This window comes from Tauraco erythrolophus, chromosome 16 (assembly GCF_009769465.1).
Source record: "Tauraco erythrolophus isolate bTauEry1 chromosome 16, bTauEry1.pri, whole genome shotgun sequence".
NCBI lineage: Eukaryota > Metazoa > Chordata > Aves > Musophagiformes > Musophagidae > Tauraco > Tauraco erythrolophus.
In genome coordinates this window covers 19,001,550-19,027,930 of record NC_141480.1, presented here as the reverse complement: position 1 = coordinate 19,027,930, position 26,381 = coordinate 19,001,550, and the positions used below count along the sequence as shown (strand labels likewise).

Genomic DNA, 26,381 nt, shown 5'->3' with positions numbered 1-26,381 from the left:
GGGTGGATGCCCAAAGGAGGCTGTGACCCCGTAGGAAGCCTGGGCTGGAGCAGACTGTTGATGAAGGACTGCGCGCCACAGGATGGACCCATACTGGAGCAGCTCATGAAGAGCTGCAGTCCGTAGGAAGGGCTCACATCAGAGAAGTTCATGAAGAACTGTCTCCTGTGGGAGCGACCCCACCTTGGAGCAGGGGAAGAGTGTGAGGAGTTCTCCCCTGAGGAGGAAGGAGCAGCAGAAACAGTGTGTGATGAACTGACCACAGCCCCCACTCCCCGTCCCCCTGAACCGCTGTGGGAAGGAGGTAGAGCCGGGAAGAAGGGAGGGGTGGGGGGAAGGTGTTTTTTAAGATCTGGCTTTGTTTCTCATTATCCTCTCTGATGTGACTGACAACAAAATAAATTGATCCTTTTTCCCCCCAAGCTGAGTCTGCTTTGCCCATGACCATAATTGATGGTGATCCCTCTCTGTCCTTGTCTCAACTCTTGAGCCTTTTGTTCTGTTTTCTCCTCCTCATCCCACCGGATGGGGAGGAGCGAACAAGTGGCCACATGGTGCTTAGTTGCTGGCTGGGGCTACACCACAACACTCGCCCATTCATTTTCAAGCATCTCTGATGCTCGAAGCAGCTTAGGGAAGAAAAGCAAAATCGTGCAATTAAGATCAAGGAAACTGTACTTGTTTGGAGCAGTATATTTCTGCAAGCGCACCTAACACAAAAACAGGGTGCAAAACAAGCATTTAGCAAGTTATGAGACCACCAAGTCTAAAACCAGAAGTGTTGAGACCTACTTCAGATATCCTGAGAGCCAAACCACATTGGCCAGCACGCAAGAGCTCCTACTAGGCAGTGTAGTGCAGTGACCTGGGTGGGGTTCCAACACCTCACTTACCTTCAAGTTGTGCCACACGACTGTAAATTAGATTAAAAAATCTAACACCAGAAGAAATACAACCCTCACCCCAAAACACACTCAGTGATGGTACTCAACCAGTTGGGGCCAAACAGAAGATGGAAACTGGGGGGGGAGGGGCAAGAAATCAGCTGAAATACTCTGTGCCTGGAACGCCTGCTCTGAAACCAACTCCCACTGGTTTTTCTCCATTTGCTGCCCAGCACCTCTAATGCAATCCAGACAGTCAAGGACACAGACAGAATGTTAATATGAATGCATTAAAATTCCCATTGAAATAGGACCTGTCAAGCTACTTTATGTAACATGATTTATCGTTTCCAAATGTAGTAACACGGGATTTTATTGTACAGGAGCATGTTGTACACAATGGGGCTCTAGGTCCGCATTCCAAGCTGACCAAATTAGAATTTCTGACAAAGTTTATGCTAGTACATGTCTGAGTTTCCAGTGTGCGTATGAAAGGGTTGCTACACACGTTAGGAATTGATGGGGCACAGAATAGACTTAAAATGAGAGTTCTCTGCACGTTTCTGACCAGAACTGGACACCTCTGATGGCTGCTGCTGAAGGGCTCTAAAACAGAGACGATGAAAAGAAGCGACCTGTCCCCATCCCTCAGGGTACTTGCATCCAGCAATAAAGATGGACTGTCAAAAGCTTAAGGAAGTTTTTATTTCCACTCTTACAAGTCTATCGGATAACTGATGTCCTCTGCAAGTTCAGCGCAGTCAAACCGAGAGGAGACTGGAAACTTCTGGCTGTTTCCAGCGGATGGCCTGCGCTTTCTAACCCACTGAAGCCCAACTTCAAAACCCCAACCTCAAAACCCACGGCCTCCTATGTCTACCTCATTTAACATAGCAGCTGAAATCAAGGCAAGCTGCCCAAGTTCTGCATTAACACCATCCATAGAGAGTCACAGCACAGAGCACCTACCCTGCCATGACTTAAAGCTCATGGATTTTTGGTGGCTGCAGACACATTTTCTTACCTCTCCATTCCACATAGCAGCTTCTCAGAAACACGGAAATATTTCAGCTCTATCAGCCCACTGTTCTTTTTTTTATGCATTCACTTTAAGTAGTTTAGATAAGTAACCACAATGAAAACCACACGTATAAGTTTGAGGCAGGGTTGACTAGAACAGTACGGAAAAGCACAGACGTTGATAAGAATTGTACATGCTCTCTACACTGGGAGAGGTCTCCTACCAGCTGCTAGTGCAAAAGCAGTACTGGGATAAATTGGTAGTAGTGTCAAAAAAAACCCAAAACATTGATTCATGTTTTTCATTTGGGCTCCCAGCCAATGTCTACCCACACAACATTATGGAGGTAGACACAAAAGATTGTTTCTGTTGTATTTTGTTACATTGCTGCACTCAAGATCCCAGCTTTCTTGCTAACTTCTTTGTTGGCGTACCATTAATCTCGAGCATCATTCAAGTAGGTGCTTTGCTCCGTCCTCTTCTCCTGCCTAAGTCTGGTATCAATGTCCAACTAAACTCAAATATGGTTTGAAGTGTTTTCATTTAATGAATAAAATACACACCAAGAACGCCCGACTGCAACAGATCACACAAAGATCTGGCTCTTGCCATCAATTAGTTATATTACAAACTTAGGTACAACCGATGTGGCCAATAAATTGCATTCCAGGCAGTTGATCCCAGATCCAAGATCTTGGACTACTCTGCTTTTGCAACACTAGTCAGAATCAATGATGAATTTTTTAGGCCTTCCCACTCTTGCTCTGCCATTCAGCACAAGCCATAAGAATCACGCTTACTCCAAGTAATAAAACTGAAAGGCATATAGCCATTTGTGTTTGCTATTTCAATCCAGGAGGGATCTGCAATGCAAGTTTAAAAAGCAAAACTATTTTCTGCTGGAATTGTAAGAAGTGAGCAAAAGCCATAATGGAAGCCAGCTCTCCCTAGGCGGCGTAGAAGATGAACGGAAGAAGCTAAAGACACTACAATTAAGGGATGAACAGCTGGCATTTTAAGGAACACGGCTTATAAACCAAGAGCCTGGGGTGATAAAATGGCAGATGAAGGTCAGTGGACATAGGTAATAAGTGATGCACAAGGGAAAGACCATCTAACTTCACATTCACAGACACAGATTCCTACCACTGACACTCAGGAGCTAAATCTTGATGGTAGCCCAGTTCATCCAGATACCACCTCAGGGTTCAGCAGCTATCAAACAACTCAAGCACTAGGCATTGTCAGCACAGGACTAAAGAACAAAACCAGAAGATCCCATGACACTGCCGGAATCCTGAAGGGCAGATGCAGTTCTGCTCCCCAAATCTCCAAGGGAATCTGAAGATGCAGACAAGGCGCAGGAGGTGGTCGCAGAACGTGACTCCACCAGCGTTTTGGCTCAGATCTGAAGCACACTTTTGAAACTCACCTCTCAACCACTGCCGCCTGACACACCGCGAGTCTCATCTCAGAGCCTTCTTGGGCCACAGAAGCTGAATTCTTTGAGTGAGTCTAAACAAGGAGACAGCCACTACAACACCAAACACTAACTAGCACCCGGTCCACGGGACTAGGCTAAAATCAGCTGATGCAAACTTCTGCCAAATGCAGACGAGCACAGGCATTTCACTGATTTAGTCTATGAATGCCATCCTAATCCACCACACTGCTTGGTAACACTGCCAAAGCTGAGAGGAGGTGTTGAATACCTTGTTTATGACAAGCACCTAATAAAACCAGGACATGTCATTCTGGGGAAGGTAAGACCAAAGTCTCCTACATGATGTGGCTCTGAAACAATATAAGTGGCATAGGAAAGGATGAGCATGGAGTACCTGCTCAGGGTCTTCTCCTAAATGAGATGGAACACCCACCAGAACAGGCAGAAGGTTGTTCTGCTTCAAAACCAAAGGAGATGTTTCTTCACACAGCACCTATTTAAGCAGAACTCCTTGCTAATGGAGATTATGGATGCTGTAAGTTTATAAGGGTTCAGAAAAGCTACACAGATTCACTGGGGAAGTCCATGAAGAGCCCCTAACTGCAGTCAGCAATGCTAGCTCGGGAAGGATCTGAGCTGCAGGCTGCCAGCACTTGGGGAACACTTTAGGTAAGAAAAACTACACACCTCCCTTGTTACTGTCCTCTTTCTTGTGGGATCCACTGCTGACCACTGTCAAGACAGGACACTGGCCTTGATGTACAAAATTTAGTCTGACCAAGTTGGAAATGTTGCCGTTGAAAATGGCAAGACCGGTGTGCTAGATAGGAAATAAAACACACGCCAGTCTAGGAAAAGGGGATACAAACTTCTGTAACAAAGCTACTGAACAAACATCACAGGCTTCATCACCACACCAGCAGATCCAGCAGGGTCAAGAGATCCTGCTATTCAGTTTATTACTGGAAACTGTTATTCAGACAGAAACTTCTGCCACACATGGTAACACAGCCTACAACACTTGCAGACCTACAGACCCTTGGGGACAGGCCCAGAGAGACAGTTAAACTATGGGTCCAAAGCACCAAACTTGGAGTTACAAACTATCTAGGAAACAGCCTTTTTATTGCCAGAGATCTGAAAGAAAACCCAAAAGCTAGAGGACGTCACGAAACCAGCAGGCCTTTAAAACTAAAAGGGAATCTGCCTCAAGACATTCCTGTGCTTCAACTTCTCCAGTGTATTCCTCACCCAGTCTTCTCTCTGGATTTCTACCCTTGGCCAACAAACACCTCCTGTTATAGGACTCGGAGAGGATTTGGGATGCACTGAAGTGCCGCACAATTAGCAGGTTTAGTGCCCAATCCGTTTCCTTCTCCAGGCTCCCTCTGAAGGAAAGCATAACAGGAGACGGCGGGGTGCTGCAGCGGTGGGCAGATCATACATATACATGATACGACATTTCCTCTGCCACCACTGTAAGTCAGCACGTCCCTACTCTTCCTGGAGATGCATCAAGCCTTTTTCACTGTTTAGATTCCCAACTATTATTCATTCTTCAGCTTAATCATTGAGGGTGGTTTTTTTTTTCCTACCCTCAGTATGGATTTTTACACACCATCCCACATTTTCACCATAATTTATCAATTGCTTTTTCCACTCCATTTCACTGAATTTCTAATCTCATTTCCCCAACTACACTGGCTACAATCATAACGTAGCAGTGACTTTAAAAAATTCAGCACGCTCCACTAATTTCACAATGTGTTAAAAGAGATAACAGAGGGAATACATTCTTTCCATCTCCGCATGATCACTTTCACTTGCATATCAGAGACAACAGGACACAGCCGAGGAGGAGGACCGGCGTTTCTGTGAAAAGAAGCCCAAGCTCTGCCATCTCACACAGGTATTGACCAACTTTCAGTGAGAGAAATGCCACCAACTCTTACGTGCAAGACCGAGCATTTGCCTCTTTTGCTTCTTTAATTCAGAATGTTTCACTCTGAATCACGCCGACAGGGCTTCACCCCACCCCGCAGCACGTTTGCTAGAGGGATTGTTACAGACACCTCATATACTCATAAACCATCCCGCTCTGGAAGGAATTTTAAACGGCACAACTTAGCGGCTCACTTCCCAGCTGCGCTCTGAAGTTCTGTAGAACGTCAGCGCCGAGCGCCAGCTACTTTCAACAGCAATTAAGGCAGGCTACATGAAGTACCTAGCTCAGCCCACAGGCCACGTACGACTTGGCTTTCAGTTTTGTTCAATTACTCTGTCCTTGTCTTTAGTAAACAGAAATCCTTGGTTTACTTTCTCTCTACCACACACTGCATGTGCTCTCCAAATTGCACCACCCTAACCCACAACGTGGCAGCCCTTGGACTGGTTTTACTCTGTGCTCAAGCATTTTTCGCCAGGAGATTTGATGGTAAGGTCCATAACACAGCGATGCTCCTAAACAAATTCTACTGGCTAAAAAAAGGTTTCTCCGAACCAAGTTTCGCCTCAAACATGCACAAAAGCATGAATCAGACTTCGTCTCATCTCATTCACGTTTCTTCAGCCAATATTACTTGCCACAGCGCTACCAGCCACGCGGCTTGCTGACGTTGCTGTCATTTCTGCAACTGTTTTTCTGAAATAATCAATTTTAGCAGCATTTAAGTTTAAATCTTACGATAGCCCAGCCTCATCTCTCAACACCGCAAGAGCCATTCAGACTAAAACCCATGGGGATAAGAACACAGAGGCAATGGAGGGGATGGAAGTCCAGTATTATATCACGATGCCCTCAAACACAGAAGCTCATCCGCATGACCTGACACTTACTCCAACCGTAGGAACACTCAGGCTTCAAATACTGTGTGCACATTAAATGCCTAAACACTGGAAAAGCACTGCTCAGAGACCAATGTCTATATCAAACTCTTCCCAGGATTTCTTAGTAAATATTTAACTTCATACATCACCTTTACTCACACTGAGGAGCAACAGTAATTAACTTGATTCTGAGAATCTATGCCTTTAGCTAAAAAGATGACAGTTAAACTTTCCAAGCTTCAACAGAATTGAAGAAGTACTACTTTTTCCATAACCCAACTTACCTTATGTAAATCAAGGTGGAAAAACAGACCAATTCTATTGAGTTTCTATACAAATCAATATTAACAGTCATAAAATAAAGACAGTGCCAAAGAGTTAACACTTTATGGTGATAATAGTTGCTTGGAAGACTAGAGATCAATTCAAACTAAGTATCATTGATGATTAAAGGATGTTTGATCCTGCCTCCTGACAAACCTTTCAGGACTACTGGTTGCTGTTCAAACTCTGTTCAGGATCAGAACCAACCAACTTCGAGACACGCAGCTTCGATTCCACATTTTAGATAATCCCACGGAGTTCAAAACGCACACAAACTAAACAAACAGAAGATACTCACGTTCCCCATGTATTCCGAAAGCAGATCCTGCAAGGCCTGTCGCACTGCATTACACTCAGCAACTATACGTTCCCGTCGGTCATCACGTGTGCAGGATGAATCAGCCATCAGGGCTGCTCCGCTAATGATGCTCTCCAGGCGCTCTTCCAGGGAAGGCCTAAAACGTTCTTCACTGAAGGTCGATGGATCCACAATAATTTGTTTCTAGTAAAAATAAAGGGTTTAGAAATTAGTAAATCGGATCAAGCAGTAAGCTACTGTTAAGTCATCAAGGTAATCGTTTACAGCAAACCCCTGATCGGGCGTAAAAGGCAAGCAACGCACAATCTTGGCACCGAGGAGGATTTTCATGAGTAGTTTTGTAAAATTACTAAAAGGTTCCCCAGCAGATTACATTGCTAGTCATTTCTTGTGCTGCTTTGACAGCTCAACAAAACTTGGCCACAGGAAGCCTCATTACATGAATGGCAAAAATCAAACGTGCCAGCACAAATAAGGTTCAAAGTACAGAACTCCTCTTAACTACATGTCAATCCAGACGTGCCTTCACTAGTTAACTTGTCAGATATAATTATCCCATCAGGAAAAAAACAAACAAACAAAAACAAGGAAAGCAAACATCCAGAATTAGCCCTATATGTAGTGCTCTGTTGTCCCAGATTATCCGGTGTTTCTTCTCTCCACCGTTATGCAGGTAAATACAACTGTATCCTCAAAACTTCTCAAAATGAAACATCAACATGAATGTTTCAAACAGCTCAGAAACCAATTTCTTCGCGGCAGAAAACTATCACAGGTTTATCTTGACAGAGTATTAGTAAGCACAGCTCATCCTGAGAGACTTAAGGCTGAAACAGCAGTACTGACGTATCTGCTTTCCAGGGGACCGATACCACCGCCCCGAGAAGCTCACCAGGAAGAAGCAATGTAGTGTTTATCCATGTTGTGAGTGCTTTCAGGTTTTAGAAAGGTTTGCAATTTATTAAGGAAAAATTATTTGGCCATTTCAAACCACCACTGGTGGTCTGTTTAGGGTTTGGGTGGGTTTTTTTCCCATTATGGGAAGGGGAGGATGTTGCGAAGTCTTTACAAGAGAAGCCCCAAAGTTTGAAATGGGAGTTTTTGCCATCAGTTTGCACGCCAGCTAACTTCAACAGCAATGTCACAACCACTCCTTCTCCTGCCAGCCAGCGCATTTCATCTCCCCACGGAGTAACCACGCAGCCCTCGCAGCATGATTGAAACATGGCACGTGTTCTCCAACACGCTCCTCGTTTCTCCTGAAACTGTGCAGATAATACAAAGTTAGTAGGCTACTGCTCCAGAACTGCACCATCAGAAACAGAGATAATGATTATCTTGTAATTTTCTGGTAGCCATTTAATATTTCACCATCGCAGTAAAAACACTGGAGTATTTGGGGGCGGGTGCGTGCGAAGCTTCTATGACAAGAGCGCAATAACACTCAAACGTTAGCAGGAAATTAAGTGCAGGGATAACATCTGCCAAGAACCTGAACACATTTGTTTTGCCAGTCTCCTTTGGCAGGAAGGAGACGACAAAGCTACGGCACACGACCCGCCCCGACGCCGGCCTGCTGAGCGAGCCCTGCTGCCGTTAGCGCCTCACAAAGCGGAACTAAGAGCTCAAAAGCTCCACGTGAACCGCAACACGCCAGGAAGTCTCCGGCCATATATTAGAGAGTTCATGTAGTAAAACATGGCCATATATCAGCAATCACATTAAATGGGTTGAGCTAGATTAGCCAACCCATGAACCTGAACTGAATTACTACTTCGATTCTACGTACCCAAGTCAGCCCTTCGCGTTTTGTGCTCTTACAGGACCTGGCTCCCCCTCTCACACACCCGTGCAAACCTGCCATCCCTTGGCGCTAACCTGCGGCACGCTCTTAAGGTGTACGCAGCTTAATGTACGATGGATGGGGTTTCAGAAAAGCAGACTTAAAACCAAAATCATAGTCACAAAGATCAAATGACCACGACATCCTCTTGTTACCCAAGAGATCACAGAGAAAGGCTTCACGCCGGGCACAGGAGAACTCAAAGAGCACTTTATCCTGGTAAAAGAAACATGGCAGAGAAAGTAATGTAGGGGAGGAACAAGAGTGGCTAAGAGCAAAAAGGAGAAGATGAGCAATATCTGGCAAAAACCAAAGTATTAAATGCCTTTTGAGTGATGGCTTTGCAATATTAAATAAAGTTTCAGAGGTAAGTTAATGCCAACGTGTTTAAAATTCAGAGGCTGAATCAGTGGTAGACTCAGAATCCTGGCTTCAAAAGGAAAGTGTTCTCAGTAAAAATGCATGGCTATCCTCATGAACTTACTGAATACGAGATAAAGACTATGACAGATCAGTACAACACATCAGTGCAAAACGACTTCATTCCCAACCAAAGATCAAATTAAACTTCCCACTTCATGTTCCTCTCAATAGGTAGTTTGGGCAATTCCAAATACATTATTCACTTTTAATAAGTCATTTCTGTCACCTACAAGACTACATTACATAAATATATTATGAAATAATCAGTTTCAAACAAACCAAGGGCTTACATCTGGTGTAGCAGTAGGCTAACTGCTATTTCAGAGCTAGTTTAACTTGACAGCCTTCAATCACTGAGAACCACATATATAACTTTCTATATTCCATCAATCCCAGTTTGGAAAAAAGACTTCTTAAAATGGAAAAGCCTACTTTACCTGGGACTTGCTATATTTCAAAGAAAATGATCTTTCGGGCCATACAAATAAAAGCAAGCTGTTGGCAGTAAAAGAGGTGAACGAGCACAAGAGCTGGAGTTACCACTACTTTTTTACACCAAGGGTTCAGAACTCACATCAAAGTTGTTCAGAGCATAAGCCAGCTCTCCACCTCCACCCTGCTGCTGGGCAGCATCATCCGAGGCAGTTGCTTGAGCGGCGTTCGAGATGCCCGTGACCGCCTGCTGAAGCTGCTTGTAGATCAAGTCCCTGTTCGCTTTGTACGCGGCCACATCAGGGTGCTGCAGGCAGGCCTGGGACGCTGTGTAAAGAATGGGAACGTTCTTCTGCAGAATTCCCCTGGCTGCCGCCATCTGATCGCGGTGACCCACATCTTTCAACTCCTGGTAGGAAAATTAAAGAAAAAAAAAGTATTGGAGAACGTTCCCCACATTTAACATCCATACACTGTCATCCTGCATCTTCAAAAGACAGGCAGGCTCTGTGTCTAGTGTGCTCAAACCTAACTATCTTGAGTATCTATTCTTAAGGGCTCGACTGATTTAAACACGCAACAGCTTCATAAAGACAAGAAAAAAAAAAAAACACACCACTGTAGGGCAATTCACAACTCCACAATTCAAAATCTGAGGTTGGATTTTTGCTCCTCTCCACAGTAGAGGACCAGCATTTTTAAAGCTGGTAACACCTGTAAATCAGGAGGACACAGAAGTTGTGAGCACATGTTTTGTTCCCTTTTTCTTCCAGTTTGCATTGTATCTAAAAAAAAAATATCACAAAGAAACCTAAATCCTCAAAACAAAATACTTACAGTTTTAGATAACTTAAAAAGCAAGATAATTTTTACCTATCAAACGAACAAGAGGCTTCCCCTGCAATCTTGTCTTGCACTTGCACACGAGAAGCAAGATCTTTAATTTAAACTCCAAGACTCATATCAGAATGTTTTCTTTAATCACACCTAGAAGATGGAGCTTACTCTCAAGAGACTTGGGTCCTGAATTTTGGAAGAACAAATATATCATCTCATTCAACTTCTTGTTCATCTCCAATGAGACGAAATTAATCCAATGACTGTAATTACTGCTAATTTAAGATTAGCAAGCAAGTCCATATGTCTTTTCCCAAGCACTCACTGCTGCAATTCTCTAAAGCACCATCACCTCTGTTTTGGAATAGAGGCACTATGATTAGATAAAGCTTCTGATTCCAGCATGAGCAGTGAGTTTACAAAAGAAAGAATGAACACAGTTATTAGCAGTATCGTAATTTTAAAGTTCTCTTAAATCTAATGAAGAGGTGATGAAAATAAAGAAGAGGACTGCCTTAAGTGAGAAAGGGCAAAAAAAAAAAATCTGAGAGTCTTCAAAACAAATGAGTAATACACGACCTCTGTAAGATACATACTAAGCAGGGAGGGCACTCCAAGCAGGCTTTTACAGATTTCATACAACCACTTCCCACAGTGCGGAACGACCCGTCACAAAGCAGTTGAAGACCATTTATTGCATTGCCATCACAACCCTACTCCCATTTACTGCAATCAGATTTTAGATACATAACCAACTGGCAATCCATTTTAGACTGTACTCAGTTTATTTTCACAGATGAATCTGAGAAAAAAAAAAACAAGTAGTGTCCGAGGTGCACAGGCAGTTTTGGTTTGTACATATCAGCAGAACAAACAAGTAAAAAATGCTCTACAAGAATTATGCTATTTCTGATAAATGGGACTGCCCACACCTCTGCTTTCTTTTGAAAACTTACCTACACAAGAATGAGTCACACCAGCGCTGTTGAACAAAACAAATTTTACGTGCAATTTAAGGTTAAGCACAAGGCATTCAAACACAGAACACACGCATAACAAATGGGATTTTAAACCCCTTTTCAAAGGAGCATTTCAGTGCAAAATCTAACCAGCATCGCCACTCGCTTTCTGGGAAAAAAGTCATAATTCTTCGCCGAGCCATAACTTTCACTCCCTGATTAAACAGACGGGTTCAGTCGGTCTGTGCGAACCACACAGTGGGGAGCGCACCAGGCACCACGGCACATCTTAATTCTCTTCCTCACCCACACCTGCACCGCTTCAAAATGGAAGTGCAAGCCCTGGGAAGCAGCGTTTCATTAAGGTACTAAGGCATTAACAGAAATAAGAGCTACTGGAACAAATTCCATCCGAAGCAGTACACTACAGCTGAGAGACTTTCTGCTTACCAGACAAGCTCAAATTTCCTAACCTCAGAGGAGTGCAACGCAAAGTAGTCAGTAATAAAAGAAAAATATTAGCAGCAATGGGTACTGTCCAAGAGCAGCTAGGCTGCCTTATTTTCTTATTTCAAGAAAAAAAAGAAGAAGAAATAATATACAGAAGAAAGAGCTGTCATCACTGTACCTGTTGTCTTTTGGCTGCCATTATGTTAAGCTTGTCCACCTCTGGTTTGAGGGCTTTGTACTGGATACCCAAATCCTGCTCCGTGCCAGCATTTCTTAGCTTCAAGATACCTTCTTCCACCTAAAAGAATATATATTCATATTTTTTCCAAGTAATACAGTCCACAGTTCCGGAAATAATTCAGAACAGACTTCATAGACGACAGTGAAAGCAATCTCCCTCTGCCGCCTTTTATTTTTTGGAGACAGATACTTCAAAGGCTACTAGTAGTCAAGGCTTTACTACTACTTCATAGCCACCAGCTACCAGAGACAGCCCAGTGCACACATTTGAAAGTGAGGGAGCCCAGGGCCCTGGCAGAGCTGCAGCAGTGGCCATCGAAGGGCACAAGGAGAGTCCTCAAAGACCTGCTGCAAAAGCAGGCCCAGTATTGAATCTCATTTTATTTCAAACTCTCTACAAACCACCCACCCACCCTCTTGCTTCTGGGAAGAAAAGGCTTCCTCAAATATTCCACATTCATTTTATTTAGTCTTCTGAAGCTACTCATCCCTAGTAGCTACAAGAGAGTACCTGTTAAAAGTCAAATTACTTCTTTAAGATGAAAAAAGCTGGTTATTGCCTGCAGTTGCAGGCCACAGTGCATTTAGTTTCAGTTCTAAAAGTTCAGAACAGAGCACAACACAATGTCAGAAGCTACTGACAACGAGCGTAAAAACAAGTGACAGACATCCACTGCACACATTTTGCTCAGAGGAAAACCCCTGAAAACCTCCCTGCTCCAGAAGCGAGCTGCTGACAGTGCGCTTACCGGGGTCAGCACCCACGCATGAGACAAAGCCCCCGCCAGAGCACGCCTGGCATGCCAGGCACGGCGAGTGAACCGCAGCAAACGACCACACTTACTACTTTGAGTTGAACGAGCAGCTTGTAGACATCTGCCATGTCGGCCAAAATCAGCAGCCGAGTAACGGCGGAGAGGAGGGCGCGTGCCGCTCGGACCATGTTCCCTCGTTTCACCGAGGAGCAGGGGTCGTCTGCGAACTCCCCCGAAGCGCTCTTCATCAAGTCACCTGCACGAGGGGAGAAGGTGGGCTGACATGTAACATCACAGAATCATAGAATGGTTTGGGTTGGAAGGGACCTCAAAGATCATCTAGTTCCAACCACCCTGCCACGGGCAGGGACACCTTCCACTACACCAGGTTGCCCAAAGCCTCATCCAACCTGACCTTGAACACTTCCAGGGATGGGGCAGCCACAACTTCCCTGAGCAACCTGTGCCAGTGCCTCACCACCCTCACAGTGAAAAATTTCTTCCTTAGATCTAATCTAAATCTCTCCTCTTTCAGTTTAAAGCCATTGCGCCTTGTCTTGTCACTATACGCCCTTGTAAGAAGTCCCTCTCCAGCTTTCCTGTAGGTCCCCTTTAGGTACTGGAAGGCTGCAATAAGATCACCCCGGAGCCTTCTCTTCTCCAGGCTGAACAGCCTCAACTCTCTCAGCCTGTCTCCATAGCAGAGGTGCTCCAGCCCTCAGATCATCTTCGTGGCCTCCTCTGGACCCGCTCAAGTCAAGCGGCATTTCTTAAGGGGCTGTAAGGACTCCTGGACAAGCCAATCTAAGTTCTGAAAACCAAATGGGTTTGCTGAAATACAGCCAGCAATTAAGGCTGCGGGTAGCTCCCCTCTAAGTACCATTACCACACGGTGTGAGGGTAGAGGGGCTTGCGCAGGGAGGAAGGGCTGGGAAGTAACGCTTTGCTCCTTATTTCCAGTTGTACAGGTGTTTTAATACGCCAGAATCCTCTGGAGAGGTAAATTCAGCATGCCTTCGCTATTACGTGCAGGACAGCACTTATTTCCCCAACTACAATGCTTTCAAAGCTTAAGCAAAAGCTTTGATTTGTGTGGTGTAGGAGTTGAGCAGAAAGTACTGGAAACACACAAGGAAATGCCACAGCTCATGGGACTGTAAACAACTCGGAGCGACGACCTGGCTGGATGTGTCCTGGTTTGCATTCAAAGCCAGGCACCGCTTAGTGAAACGCTTCAACATTTCATAGCCTGTGGGGCTGCATCTGGTGCAGGAGGAAAGAATTTGGGTTTCAGATGGTAACAATGCGATTGGTTAACTATGAAAAGCAAAGGCCACTTTACACAGCTAGAGAAATTTCTCCAGAAGGCATTCGGAAAGCAGAAAAGTAATGTCTGCCTATAGTCAAGAGGAGCAAATTTTGGATGTCCTCCCTTCTCTTTCTGAGGCAGGATTTTGCTTCCAGTACCACAGTTCCTGCACAGCAGCAAGTTTTGAAAACCACATTATTATTCCTAGATCTCTTTGCGTTTCAGACACACTTGGTGAACAGCTAGGATTTAGTTTAGCAAACACGAGGTGCTCAGCACCAAAGATCTGCAGGCAGCTGGAGATGACCAGAACGCAGAACTGTGCTATAACTAACTGCTGTGTCAGAGGCTCCCCAAACCTGTACAAAAACCCGTCCGCATGGCCAAAGGCCAAAAGAAAAACAGCACATCTCAGATAAGGAAAGAACCTCAAATAGTGCTTCACAAGTGAAAACTGACAGTGCCTCCCATTGAGCTCACTGCCGAGTGGGGCTGGGCAAGATCTGCACTGAAATCTGGAGAAGATGCAGCAGCGTCATCCTGCCGACAGCTCGCCCGCTCCCACAGCTAGGCAGCCAGTGCCACGCGTCCCCACTATGGGAAGCATTTCCATTTTATTTTCACCACTTTTTTTTTCCTAAGCTACTATTTTAACTACTCAAAAACACCTGCGACTGGGGAATCTGGGGTTAGCCATCACGCATTTACCATTAAGCAGTTAAAACCTCGCCCTGGAAGGGTTTCTGGCACCCAAGCACTCTACACCTTCATCGCTAAATACAGCCCAAACAGCTGCCAGCTTGTCCAAGCAACTTCATCAAGATACTCCATTTTCTTCAAATGCTCCCTCCTATGTAACACCCTTCCATCATCTTAAATAATACGACAAAGAGTGGCATACAACATTTTAAGATAAAGAATATTCCACTTCAGTACTGTGACATGTGAAAAAAGCTCCTGTCCAAGTACAGACCAGCTATAAATATCAAAATACAGCTCTCTCTCACCCCACTTTTTGAGGAACACAACTCATTATTTTAACAAGTGTGAAGAGCCTCAGATTTCCAGATGGGTGAAAGACGATGTATCTCTAGTGATGAGAAACTGCAATGAGATTATAAACCCCCTGCGCAGACGATGTGACCGTTTCCTTATTCCTTCTCAAGAAGCTCATAATAGTGAACGTAATGTCACCACCAGAAGTATGAAATCCATTAACAATCTCAGGATTTAAGGATATACGTCAGAACCAATATTCTCTACAAATACTTCCTCCCTAATTTACTTATGTGTAAAATCCCCACATTTCCAACTCCCAAAAGAGAGGAGCGTTGCCTTTACTTATTTCCTATTTAAAACAACTCAGAGAGGTGGCCACTCACTTCATCTGAATCTCAGAAATTGCTAACAAAGTTAAAAACCAAAATTATCCTCTACCCATCTCAAATTGCCACCTTACAAGCCAGTCTTGAAATAAAATGTTATTCCTTTTTATTTTAAGGAGAGGCTTGAAAAGATTTAGTGAGTTTCAAACAGCTTGTCAGGGTGTCAAAAGATAACCAGCTTCCCAGAATTAAAGGAAGATTATATTTAAAGTTGTTGCATAGATATATTTTTCTGCAAATTAAAGAAAGCTGGCTTTCAGACTTCTTTTACAAAGAAAAAGCAACACAGGGTAGTTATTTTAGCTAGATACAAAGGGTAAGAGGGAACTCTGCCTCAGCCTAAGTACGCAGTTACTGCATTATGCGTTAGCATTAGTAGCTCAATTTGGATCCGGCATCATCTTCGCATTTCCAAATTTGAACCAGAGTTAACACAGCAAGATGGAAAGCAGGATTGCAAGAGTTAAAAGAAATACACTGCAGCAGAGTCAGACTATGAGACTCGGATTATACAGCTGGTATGAATTCTTACATGAGTAATCTGTTTTTCCAATATAACCTTAGATTTTCACTAGATATTACAGGGGAAAGATAATAAAACGGAGTCAGGAAAAGAGGCGGCAGTGGTGGCCATACCATGATCTTGTCAATAAAGCACTAAGAATTCAATTAAATCTAATGGAACAAAGCCCATTGCAGAAATAGTCAGATTTTAGTCCATCAAAAGGAAATTACCATTTTCTAGTCTCATTCCCACCATGCCCACAGGGCCTGGCAGCACTTTCAGACAGCACTATTAATCCTCCGCCGCAGCAGCACGGTACACGATGACCATGACAGGGAGGGCTCTATCCGCACGCTGACGGAACGGGACAGCGGCAGGGAAGACAGGTCAGGGAAGACCGAGGACACATACAGGCACTGATGCTTTTTTCCCCAAGCTACAAACCCGTGTCCACACCCTTCAGCACCCTCCAGTTCAAAGCCCACCTCCAGGCTGCCTTGCTGGTAGCGTCAGAAACACGATGAGTGCCATCAGACCATACCCCTATCTGCTCCAACACCCTATCACAGTTCCCTTCAGGTCATCTATTCTTCACCAAACGCAGGCAAGCATGAAATCAGGCTTTCAACTTATTCTGGATACTAAAGTCCTACATTACAACTAATGCCACCTTCAACGCCCACCACGACGTCACAACAGGCTGCCCTTGCCTTCTACCGTAAAGGACGAGGCCGCGTATCTCCTTTTGCCATATCGACATCGAGAACCTCATGAAATTCAACAAGGCCAAGTGCAAGGTCCTGCACGTGGGTCGGGGCAATCCCAAGCACAAGGACACACTGGACAGAGAATGGATTGAGAGAAGCCCTGAGGAGAAGGACTTGAGAGTGCTGGTTGATGAGAAGCTCAACATGAGCCAGCACCGTGCACTGGCAGCCCAGAAAGCCAAACGTGTCCTGGGCTGCATCCAAAGCAGCGTGGGCAGCAGGGCGAGGGAGGGGATTCTGCCCCTCTGCTCTGCTGACAACCCTGTGCTGCAGTGCTGTGTTCAGCTGTGGGGTCCCCAACACAAGAAGGACATGGAGCTGTTGGAGTGAGTCCAGAGGAGGCCACCAAGATGATGCGAGGGCTGGAGCACCTCTGCTATGGAGACAGGCTGAGAGAGTTGGGGCTGTTCAGCCTGGAGAAGAGAAGGCTCCGGGGAGACCTTCAGCAGCCTTCCAGTACCTAAAGGGGTTAAAGGAAAGCTGGAGAGGGGCTTTGGACAAGGGTGTGTAGTGACAAGACAAGGGGCAATGGCTTTAAACTGGAAGACGGGGGATTTACATTAGATCTAAGGAAGAAATTTTTCACTCAGAGGGTGGTGAGGCAGTGGAACAGGTTGCCCAGAGAAGTTGTGCCTGCCCCATCCCTGGCAGTGTTCAAGGCCAGGTTGGATGAGGCTTTGAGCAACCTGGTGTAGTGGAAGGTGTCCCTGCCCGTGGCAGAGGGGTTGGAACTGGATGATCTTTGAGGTCCCTTCCAACCTAAACCATTCTGTGATTCTATGACATGGGAGTTGATACTTATGGCACCAAAAGCTTCTGTTAATTCCTTAGTCTCGTCTCCAATTAAATCCACATACTGCCTACGACCCTCTTCCAATGGTTTGCCAAGAGCCGTCTCAGAGCTCCCTTAGGTTACAGCTTTTCAAAGATCTCGAGTCCTCAGCAGAAGGATTACTTCTAACACAAGTGATACACTCCTAAAACATTTTTCCTGCAGGAAAACAACTGAGAACTCTTTGCACCCTTCCAAGAAATTAAGCTAACTGCTCACAACAGAATTTTCAAGTTGAGTTTTCCAAGAAGAATTCAGTGTTTAACTTCAAGTTATTCCATAACTCGCCTCCTTCTGTTCTTTGGAAATCCTTAAGCCATGCATCTTGTGTGAAATACAGTTGAAACAATGTTTTACCCTTTCATAATGCCTCACTGCTCAGTTTTGAAGAAAGCTTCACTCAAACACAGGGCAGAAAGACCATGCTAAATCAGTAGGTTCACTCCCTGCATCTGCAACCATGAAACATGATCAAAGCCCCCAGGATTCACAAGACCATTCATCCATTCTCTTCCAAACCTATGCACAGGCTTAAGCTTTTTAATTTTAAGGCTTTAATTTTTGGTCTTTTATGTAAAGTTACCATAGGAAGAAACACAATAGTAAGAGCACAGCTAATACCCTGGATCCTCACACTGGCATCCAGATATACAGAGGCAGTGAACTATGGTCACCAGTGCTCCAGGAAAGAGAAACAGCCTGGTCAGTCTGACCCAGAAGAAATTTCCTTCTTGACCCCGGAGTTAGCAGCCTGCCTCAGTGCCAAGCACCTGGGTAAGAAACTGGTTCTGTTCCAGAACACCTCCCAGAAGAGCTGGCCATTCAGTGTACAACCAGCCTGCAATGCTTCATAAGAGGGTAAAACCCTACCAAGAGCTTACAGCGAGGGGGGTGAGACTGGGCAAGACCAACATTGCCCCTTCTATTACCCAGCAAAACTCCAGTGGCAGAAACTAACGTACCAAACGCTGTAAGGATGCTGAAATCCAAGCCGTTCATATCAGACATTTTCCCAGTACTAAGTCTTTTCTATAACCACAGCAGGATCTATTCTGAAAAACACTTTGTTTTTTTTGTCTCCATTATTCTCTTCAAAAACCTTATTTTAAGAAGTTTCACTACTTTAAAAGAAGCCAAAAGTCCAGAGCTTTAAAGGGCCAGGAATCTTACTTGAGGATATTTCATGAACTTGTTTAATATTTAAAGTGAGTTGTAATTTATTCTTCCATTGTAAAAAAAAATAAAATAAAAAAATAAAAAAAAAATCAGGAAGACTTTGAAGATCCACTTACATTGATTTAGTATGTAGCCATACTATCATTCATTCTAAATAGCTCTTTTCATTTCTTTGTTTTTACCCCCAACAAATGGGATTTTATGAACAAGCGTGCTCACTAAAATCGTGTACCCTCTCAATCATCTTCTTGCCAGGCTAAAAAAAAAAAATTTTTAATTTTCTCTGATGAGACAAGTTATCTATTGTCCTAATCATCTTCATAACCTCTGTCTACATTCATTCATCTTTTTTTATTATGGTAACTAAACCGCTCCCTACTCTAAATAGAGGCATTATTAATTCTATTTTCTTGTCTCCTGCTGAAGATAAATTGTCCTATACATCTATAATCCCACTGCTGCCGTCAGACACACAAATGCCGCCAGTTCACGACCACCCTACTGCTGACCAAGACACCCAGATTCTCCTCTCCACTGTTGCCCCCATTGCAAAAGGCAGATAAAGACACCTGGAAGCGTTGCTAAGCACACGCACAGGCTTTGTGCTACACTTCCCTTCTTTCTCCAGTTCATTAATTCAACTGGTGTACCCTCACTACTGAAAACACTTCTGAAGTGCACGGGCTCTAAATAAACATGGACTATGTTGAGGGTTTGTATCTCCTTGCTGTTATTAGCACTCCTGAGAACTGCAGTCCTCCCCTGGGAGTTGGCAGCAACAAGCCTTCCCTCTGTGGTATCTCATTTTTCACCATTTGCTTCTAATTTCCTCAAAGGTTTGTTTGGGTTTTTTAATTTCCTTACGAAGAGCTGCTCTGCTAAACCTGACCCAACACTGGCACCGTGACAGGGCACAGGCTTTCAACCCTGGTCGTGCCACCCCAGCAGCCCAGCCCTGCTGCGACTACACCCCCGAACACGGGGATGGGCACCAGTCACACTCAGGTGAACCGCTCAAGTGCGATCATCATCCACCCAGCTCCAGAAAACAGACACCACCATCCTCTCTATGTGCCAGGATCCATACAAGCTGCAAACAGCAAACGGAGGAAGAAGCAAAACGACATTAAGGCGGGAAGTTATTTCACTCCAGCACCTCTCGGCGATGAACTCCACCTCCTCTATCAAAGGCCAACAGAGCAAGGAGGTTTTGGCATCCAGCCTACGTGCAGTCTCAAGAAACCAAGGAGGGGCCAAGAACAAGGGAAAGAGTCATCCGGAAGGTTCCTACATCAGTCTCTCCTTCCTACCAGCTTCTCACTGTAATGAGCAACAGACTCAGCTGATGGAACTCCCCAATTCCAAGGGCTGAGCACAGCTCCCTGCTCAGCGATACCACTCGGAGTCATTGGAAGGTGATCCCTGACTCTCCATTCGGAGCGGCAACCAAGCGAGCACCAAGAATTACAGGCTTCAAGACAAAGGGGTCTCTTGTGCTGCTGTGTGTCATTTTTAAATTAAGCCAACTCAATTAGCCCCTTACATCGCAGCCCTCTTATGTTGATCTTTCCTTGCTCTGTCAACCAGGCTCGCCCAGAACTTAGAACCATTTTCAACTAATATTTCATCACTGTGCAACTTCAGCTACAAACAAGTAATTAATGCTAACGAGTTTTTCCTTTTTTTGCAGCAGCAGCCGCCACCATTAATATCAGTTGACTGGGTTTCACTGAAGCATAGAAAAGGCTCATGACTGGAAGAATGATAAATGATTTATGAGCAACAATATTTACTAGTGCATATTTTAGAGTAAGCCAGCTCCATAGGCTTTTCTTGCAGATCTTCTCCAAGAAAGTAAAAAAGAAAAAGATAAAAATCAACACTAGACATGGGGGAGGAAGCCTGGAATATTTAATCAAGGTCCTCACATTCTGTTTGCTGCTGTTACATTTTGCATATTGGAGACACTGAGCTTTGTCAAGTCAACACTCAGCTCTTCCTCCTACAATGCTGGTCTGTATACATTCAAATATCGCAGAAGTTACTGACATTTAAGATGCAGTTCCGTAATGTTTATGAGGGGGTTACTTTTTAGACTAAACTGAGTTTTAAGTGTTCTTCAAATAATCAGCCCTTCTGCTTCTCATTCTCTACTTGGGACATTCAATTTCCAGATCTGCCCAGTTCATGTTATTCCTCACGGACGCCAGCAAGATAAGCTGAGAATCCATGCAAGTGCAGAGAGGCAGAGTCATCAGAAATAAGAGCAGAAGGGAAACAGGAACAGTTTTGCTTACTCTGAAAAGCCACACTTCTACAAGCTATGAGACATAGTCTTTACCTTGCTTACGAACATCTTCCACAGCTGCTACCAGCTCCTCTTTAAGGAACTGGCTCTCTTTTGCAATTTTGTCTCCTTTCTCCAGGAAATTCTCTGTCGCTTGTTCAACTGAAGCAGCCAAAACATGGGCCTTTTTAGAACGTCCTCGCTTTTTATTAGAGGGGCCCTTGTTGCTAGTGTTAACCAGTGTTGTTACCTAAACACACAGAGAGGGGAAAAAAAAAAACACAATAAAACATGAAACAAATCAGAAGTTCATCAGTTTGACAGCAAGGCCATGTTTTTTTTTCTAATACCTGCACTACTGCCAGTTCCAAAGGTTAAACTCAAACAAGTGTTTTTCACGTCTCTAAACATTACCATACTTCTTGATTCCTTGGAATTATAAATTCAGCTAAACTGCTTCAAGATTTTTCTTAGCAGCAGCAGACCTGAAAATTTGATTTTAAGAATTGAGATCTATTAGTATTTTTGATCAACTGCAATCTCAGTAACAGGCCAGAGCTATTTCGCACCACATAAAAAGAAACCAAGATGGAGGGAGGTAGTTTGTGATAGCTCTCCAGGCATAAAAGACCCCAAACAAGGTTGGAGACATTAGCCACAGAAATCTAGCTCAACACTTCCCTAAAACAATCAAAACTGAACTATCACAATCCTCCTGCAATCAACAAGTATTTCCAAGTTTTATGTTTTAGACTGAAACCCTGCTAGGAGCTGGTCACCAAGGGCCTGATGACCACCAAGGTATCCTGTTAGCTCTGCATGAGGATCCATCCTCTACAATCAAACATGGACAGATGTCACAAAATCCATGGACACTTTTCCATTTGCCTTTTCCACCCACCCCCTGCCTCACCCTTTTTGGTAAGTCTAGGAAAATGCATACGAAGCTACTTCGGAGAGACATTAAATTGTAACAGTAAAAATATTACTACTCTGGAAAGCCCAAGGACTGCTGACATAAACGTCCTCAGAGCTGAATCCATCTTCTCGGTAGGTTGGCTCAGAAAGGGAAAGCCATCAGTTGGGAATAACCCTGTCGATTAATGGGGAGCATTTGTACGGGGTAGTCTCAGTTCATCATGTACTACAAATAAAGAACAAGTTGCAGCAAGACAACTTACTCCACGTTCCTCTCTGTGTTTTGCCAGTCTCAGCATTCACAAAATTTGGGATTGCCAGTACAGCCTATGGTGATACTCGAGGATTAAGTTACAGACACTGAACTTGGACAAAAAGGTCCTATAAGCAAGTTTGCTCAGCTAAGCTTGTCAAATTTGGACAATTTCTCTTAAGGGAAGGCTCCATCAGTAACTCTGGCTAAAAACCTGGCTAGTAGATTATCCAAGTGCCCATCTGGAGGAAACGAAAGGCAGGTATGGACAGCAGCTTGGCAATTAAAGTGATACTAATACTGGAAGGAGAACTTGATCGTTGCAGTTTGTGCTTAGCAGGAGTTGTGTCCAGTTCATACTGTCGTTTTAAAAATTTCTTATTTCAGAAAAACAACACTACGGAAGATGAGTTAACTGTCTCCAGTGCATTTGCTCTTCCAAACCTCCTAGAAAGCATCTTCCAAGAATCTTCAAAATGCTCAATAAGCATAGCTTACATGTACAAGATTTACTCCAGCTTTCCTATATTCTTCAGTGCATTTCTGCGGGCAATATACACCATGCAGAAATAAGTTTTTATTCACAAACCCAGCATAAAGCATAGGCAGAAATTAAAACTGAAATTTGTTACTGAAACAGTAACAAATGTCATGAAAGCATGGTTCTTGGGTGGAACTCAGTTAGGAGGGGGTCAGTAACCTACTTACAACACAAGGCTGTTCTAGACAGCTTGCAAACATCCCCCACCACACATTTCACCATTTACCGGAACCTCCTTCCAAAGGGAACTCTAAATACAAGTCATCTCAAAGAAAAAAAAAAAACAAACACAAAACTTATGAGACCCTACTTCTGGCAAGCACTAATGGCTTCATTGCAAGGGACTTCCAACTAAACAATACATAGCACAGCTTTTTAGAGACTCAACAAATAAGCAGCACACCACCCAAAACACAGGTGAGAAACAGCAACGCAGCAGAGGAACATTAGTTACTAAGGTGCATTTCTGCACTTCTAATTGAAATGCTGTGGCTTATCAGGTGCTGAAGCAGCACAGTCTGTCTAGACTCATGCCCAACCACTCTGTTACAATAAAACTGAACAAAGAAATTATTTGTACCCTTCTTTCCATCTTTAGTTTCATAGTGGTTTTACTTCTGGAATTTAAGCTTTGAAAGTTACTTAATTGAAATAACACATCAAAACAGGTAATAGTCCTTATGAAGGAGTTTTTCCCCCCACCCTTTTTTTCCACCCTACCTGTGTAACAAGAGGCTCAAGTAGTCTTTCAACTGCCAGCGTTCTTATCTCCAAGCTTTTGGGGTCCCATTTGAAGTTAACGTTGCCTGCAGTAACAGCAGTCATTTCTAGAAGAAGAAAAGAGCAACATGAATACCATTTTTTTTTACTATGATTAACGCTGTTGGAATGTATTTTAAAAATAAATTAAAATGGAGGCTATTAAACACACAACACGTCCATTCAGTGTAAGTTAAGGTTATACTGTCTCTGGAAATAGCAGTTTTCCTTCAACTAGTGATAGTTTAAAAAATTGCTTGTTATGACAATACACAGACATTACTTGTATTTTTTCGTTAGAAAACAAAACCAAACAAACAAAACCGCACCAAAACCTCTTCAAAAGCCCCAATATTTTATCAGAGCAATGACAAGATTGGCAATGTTCGGTCTCCAAGCAATGAAAAAGGACCTCACGGGTAAGAGAGGCACTTCACCCACGAAGCTGGAGGCGGAACAAATAACCCCTTCCTGATTTCTGTGGCCTCCCTCCAGAGCTGGCCGTCCTGTGCTCCCAGCCCGGCTTTGGGACACAGCCTGAGGTCCTGGGAGAGCAGAAGGGAACGCCAGTGCCAGAAAGCTGCCAGGTTTTTCCGCTCCCCAGAAGTCACTACCCGAAATCGTCCGTCAAACCAGGAGCCAGGTTCTGACTCAACTCGTTCAACCCACCCGTTCATCCAACTCACCTTTTGGAATGACAGAGGTAAAACGATGACTGTAAGCCTTATAAAGCCAGAAAATCCAGTTTGTTCACATTTAACAGCTTATGTATCTACTACACTTCCTAACATTTACATAGGAGGAAAAAGCGGATTTGCATGAAGAGATCTGTTAAAAGCTGTCACTGAGCTGTTCTTTCCTGTTACAGTTTTATATCAACATCCCAATGAAACAGCAAATATAATTATGGGAAAAGTTTCGCAAAACTACTGAAATAGCTCTGCTTTTGAAACCAATATTTAGAAAAAAAAATAACGAACTACAACAGATCACTAGATTAACATTGTGATGTGGTACAGCATAACAAAAAAATAACCAGAACCATAATTTCAGTTAAAAAAATGGATCTAAAGTATTTACAGGTCCATAAACCCTGTTCATATCACTTCAGACTTAATAGATTCCAACTCTTCCTGCTTTGGGTTGCCCTGAAAATTCAAGACTACAAACATGGGTTTAGTCTATTTATTTTTTTAAAAAGTCTGATGAATTAAGAGATAAATAAGTTTCCAAAGTCTCCATCCACCCCTTTTCCTACACACCTACCATTTCAGTTGTTCCCAAGCTCATCAGTCGGTATTTTTAAGTCCAACTCTGGACAGGGCACTGTCTGCACAGCATCTCAGCAGACAGATTGCTCTGACAGCACCAGATGTCCCCGCGCTGCCAGACGAGCACGACGGCCCGTTATTTTTACGAAACAGGAGGCAAGGCACTAATTTTGGTAACCGACCATGTTTATGACACATCCCAACAACCAAGCGTTTTACACCAGCACTGACAGTTAAACATGCCGAAACAGCACAGCCACGGCTGCTTGTTTCCCACCGCAGAACAAAACCTCTCGGGCACGCGAGCTGCTCAGCGTGAGAGGGCGTAAAGTCATCAGGGCTTGGCATCACCCGGCTCCGGCCAACAGCCCCTTCCCGGCAGGCAGATCCTGAGACATCACAAAGGCTTTCTCACATCACGGACACCATACAACAAATTTAAGTGTTCGCTACGCTACTGAAAACACATCTTTGCCCTGAAAAGCCTACACGCTGTCATAAACTGAAGTACAACTTTGCAAGGTGCAAAGCAGGAACGTTCACCTAACCTGCGTTCAGCTTTCCACTTACACCCACGCTCCAAGTGCCTACGCTGCTGGAGAGAAAGAAAACTTAAAAAGCTGAAAGCTTAAAGAAAAAAAGGTAATAGGAAGAGAGTGATCCATGCCAGCATACATAGAACATTTCTGACTGTTTTAAATCAAAAAGCTTGAAGGTGCAGATGAAGTGTCCTGCAGCAGGAAGGCATGCCAGGCTGCAGGTCCAGAGACCCTCAGTGAGCTGGCTGCAGGAGGATGGAGGAGGGACACCTCCTCTTCCTCACCCTACCTCTGACACTTCTCACCAAGTCCTGTGAACTCACTAACTACCCTTCTCTCCCAATCGCTCCCTTTTTCTTTTGCTGGTCCAGCTTTGCACTGGCCTGTGCCATGGCTCAGATGCTGGCACAAAGCAAGCTGTGAAACGTCCTTCACCCCTTGGTAACATCCTACCCTCAAGGAGGATTTTCACTGGTTTATTCCCTCCCCATCACCTCGGCATGAACACTTCCTACGTAAGAAGCCAAGAAAAATACACGGAAAGCCTTGATGGTTTCTGAGAAACAGCCAGGGCTCTGGAAAGCCTGTTAGGTTTCGAGGTGAGAGCTGTTTCTATGTATTTAATGCTGTTACAACTCTCGCAGAAACAAACGCAGGACGAGGTAACCACCAGAAGATACATTAATTGCACGAGTAGGATAATGAAGGCAATGCGTCTGAAAACACGCTAGTATGATAGCTCATGAATCGTCCGAAAGTAATGGTCTATAAAACCACTTAGTATGAACTTCATGGAAATTTATCTAAGCAGCGTAGGTTGGTAACCAACACACTGTCTGCTAGCAACAACTTGGATAGCATTTGTACATCGTAGCAAAGCTGCTTAATTAAATACTTGTGAAGAACACAGTAACAGGCTATGGCTTAGAAGTCCAGGTGTGAATGGGGGGGTCTAGGGGACAAAAGGACAAGGGCCAGGGCCACATTAAAGCAGGGCTGCACTCCTGCCAGGAGAACACTCAGATTCTCTGGAGCCTGCCTTGTCCCTGGGACTGCTCAAACTCTTGCCTCCCTGAATGCAA

At 44.1% G+C, this 26,381-nt stretch overlaps 1 protein-coding gene across 1 annotated transcript in view; it reads right to left on the bottom strand.

Annotated features, from left to right (window-relative positions):
• The window catches only part of CTNNA1 (catenin alpha 1), a 123,558-nt gene that overhangs the window by 84,039 nt on the left and 13,138 nt on the right, over positions 1–26,381 (bottom strand). The window contains exons 2-7 of the mRNA XM_086621746.1: positions 23,451–23,557; positions 21,073–21,268; positions 12,847–13,013; positions 11,941–12,060; positions 9,659–9,925; positions 6,798–7,001 (exon numbers count right to left, since the gene is read on the bottom strand). Of these exons, the coding sequence (XP_086477872.1) occupies positions 6,798–7,001; positions 9,659–9,925; positions 11,941–12,060; positions 12,847–13,013; positions 21,073–21,268; positions 23,451–23,555 (1,059 nt within the window). The 5' untranslated portion in view covers positions 23,556–23,557. The remainder of the gene's footprint in view (positions 1–6,797; positions 7,002–9,658; positions 9,926–11,940; positions 12,061–12,846; positions 13,014–21,072; positions 21,269–23,450; positions 23,558–26,381) is intronic.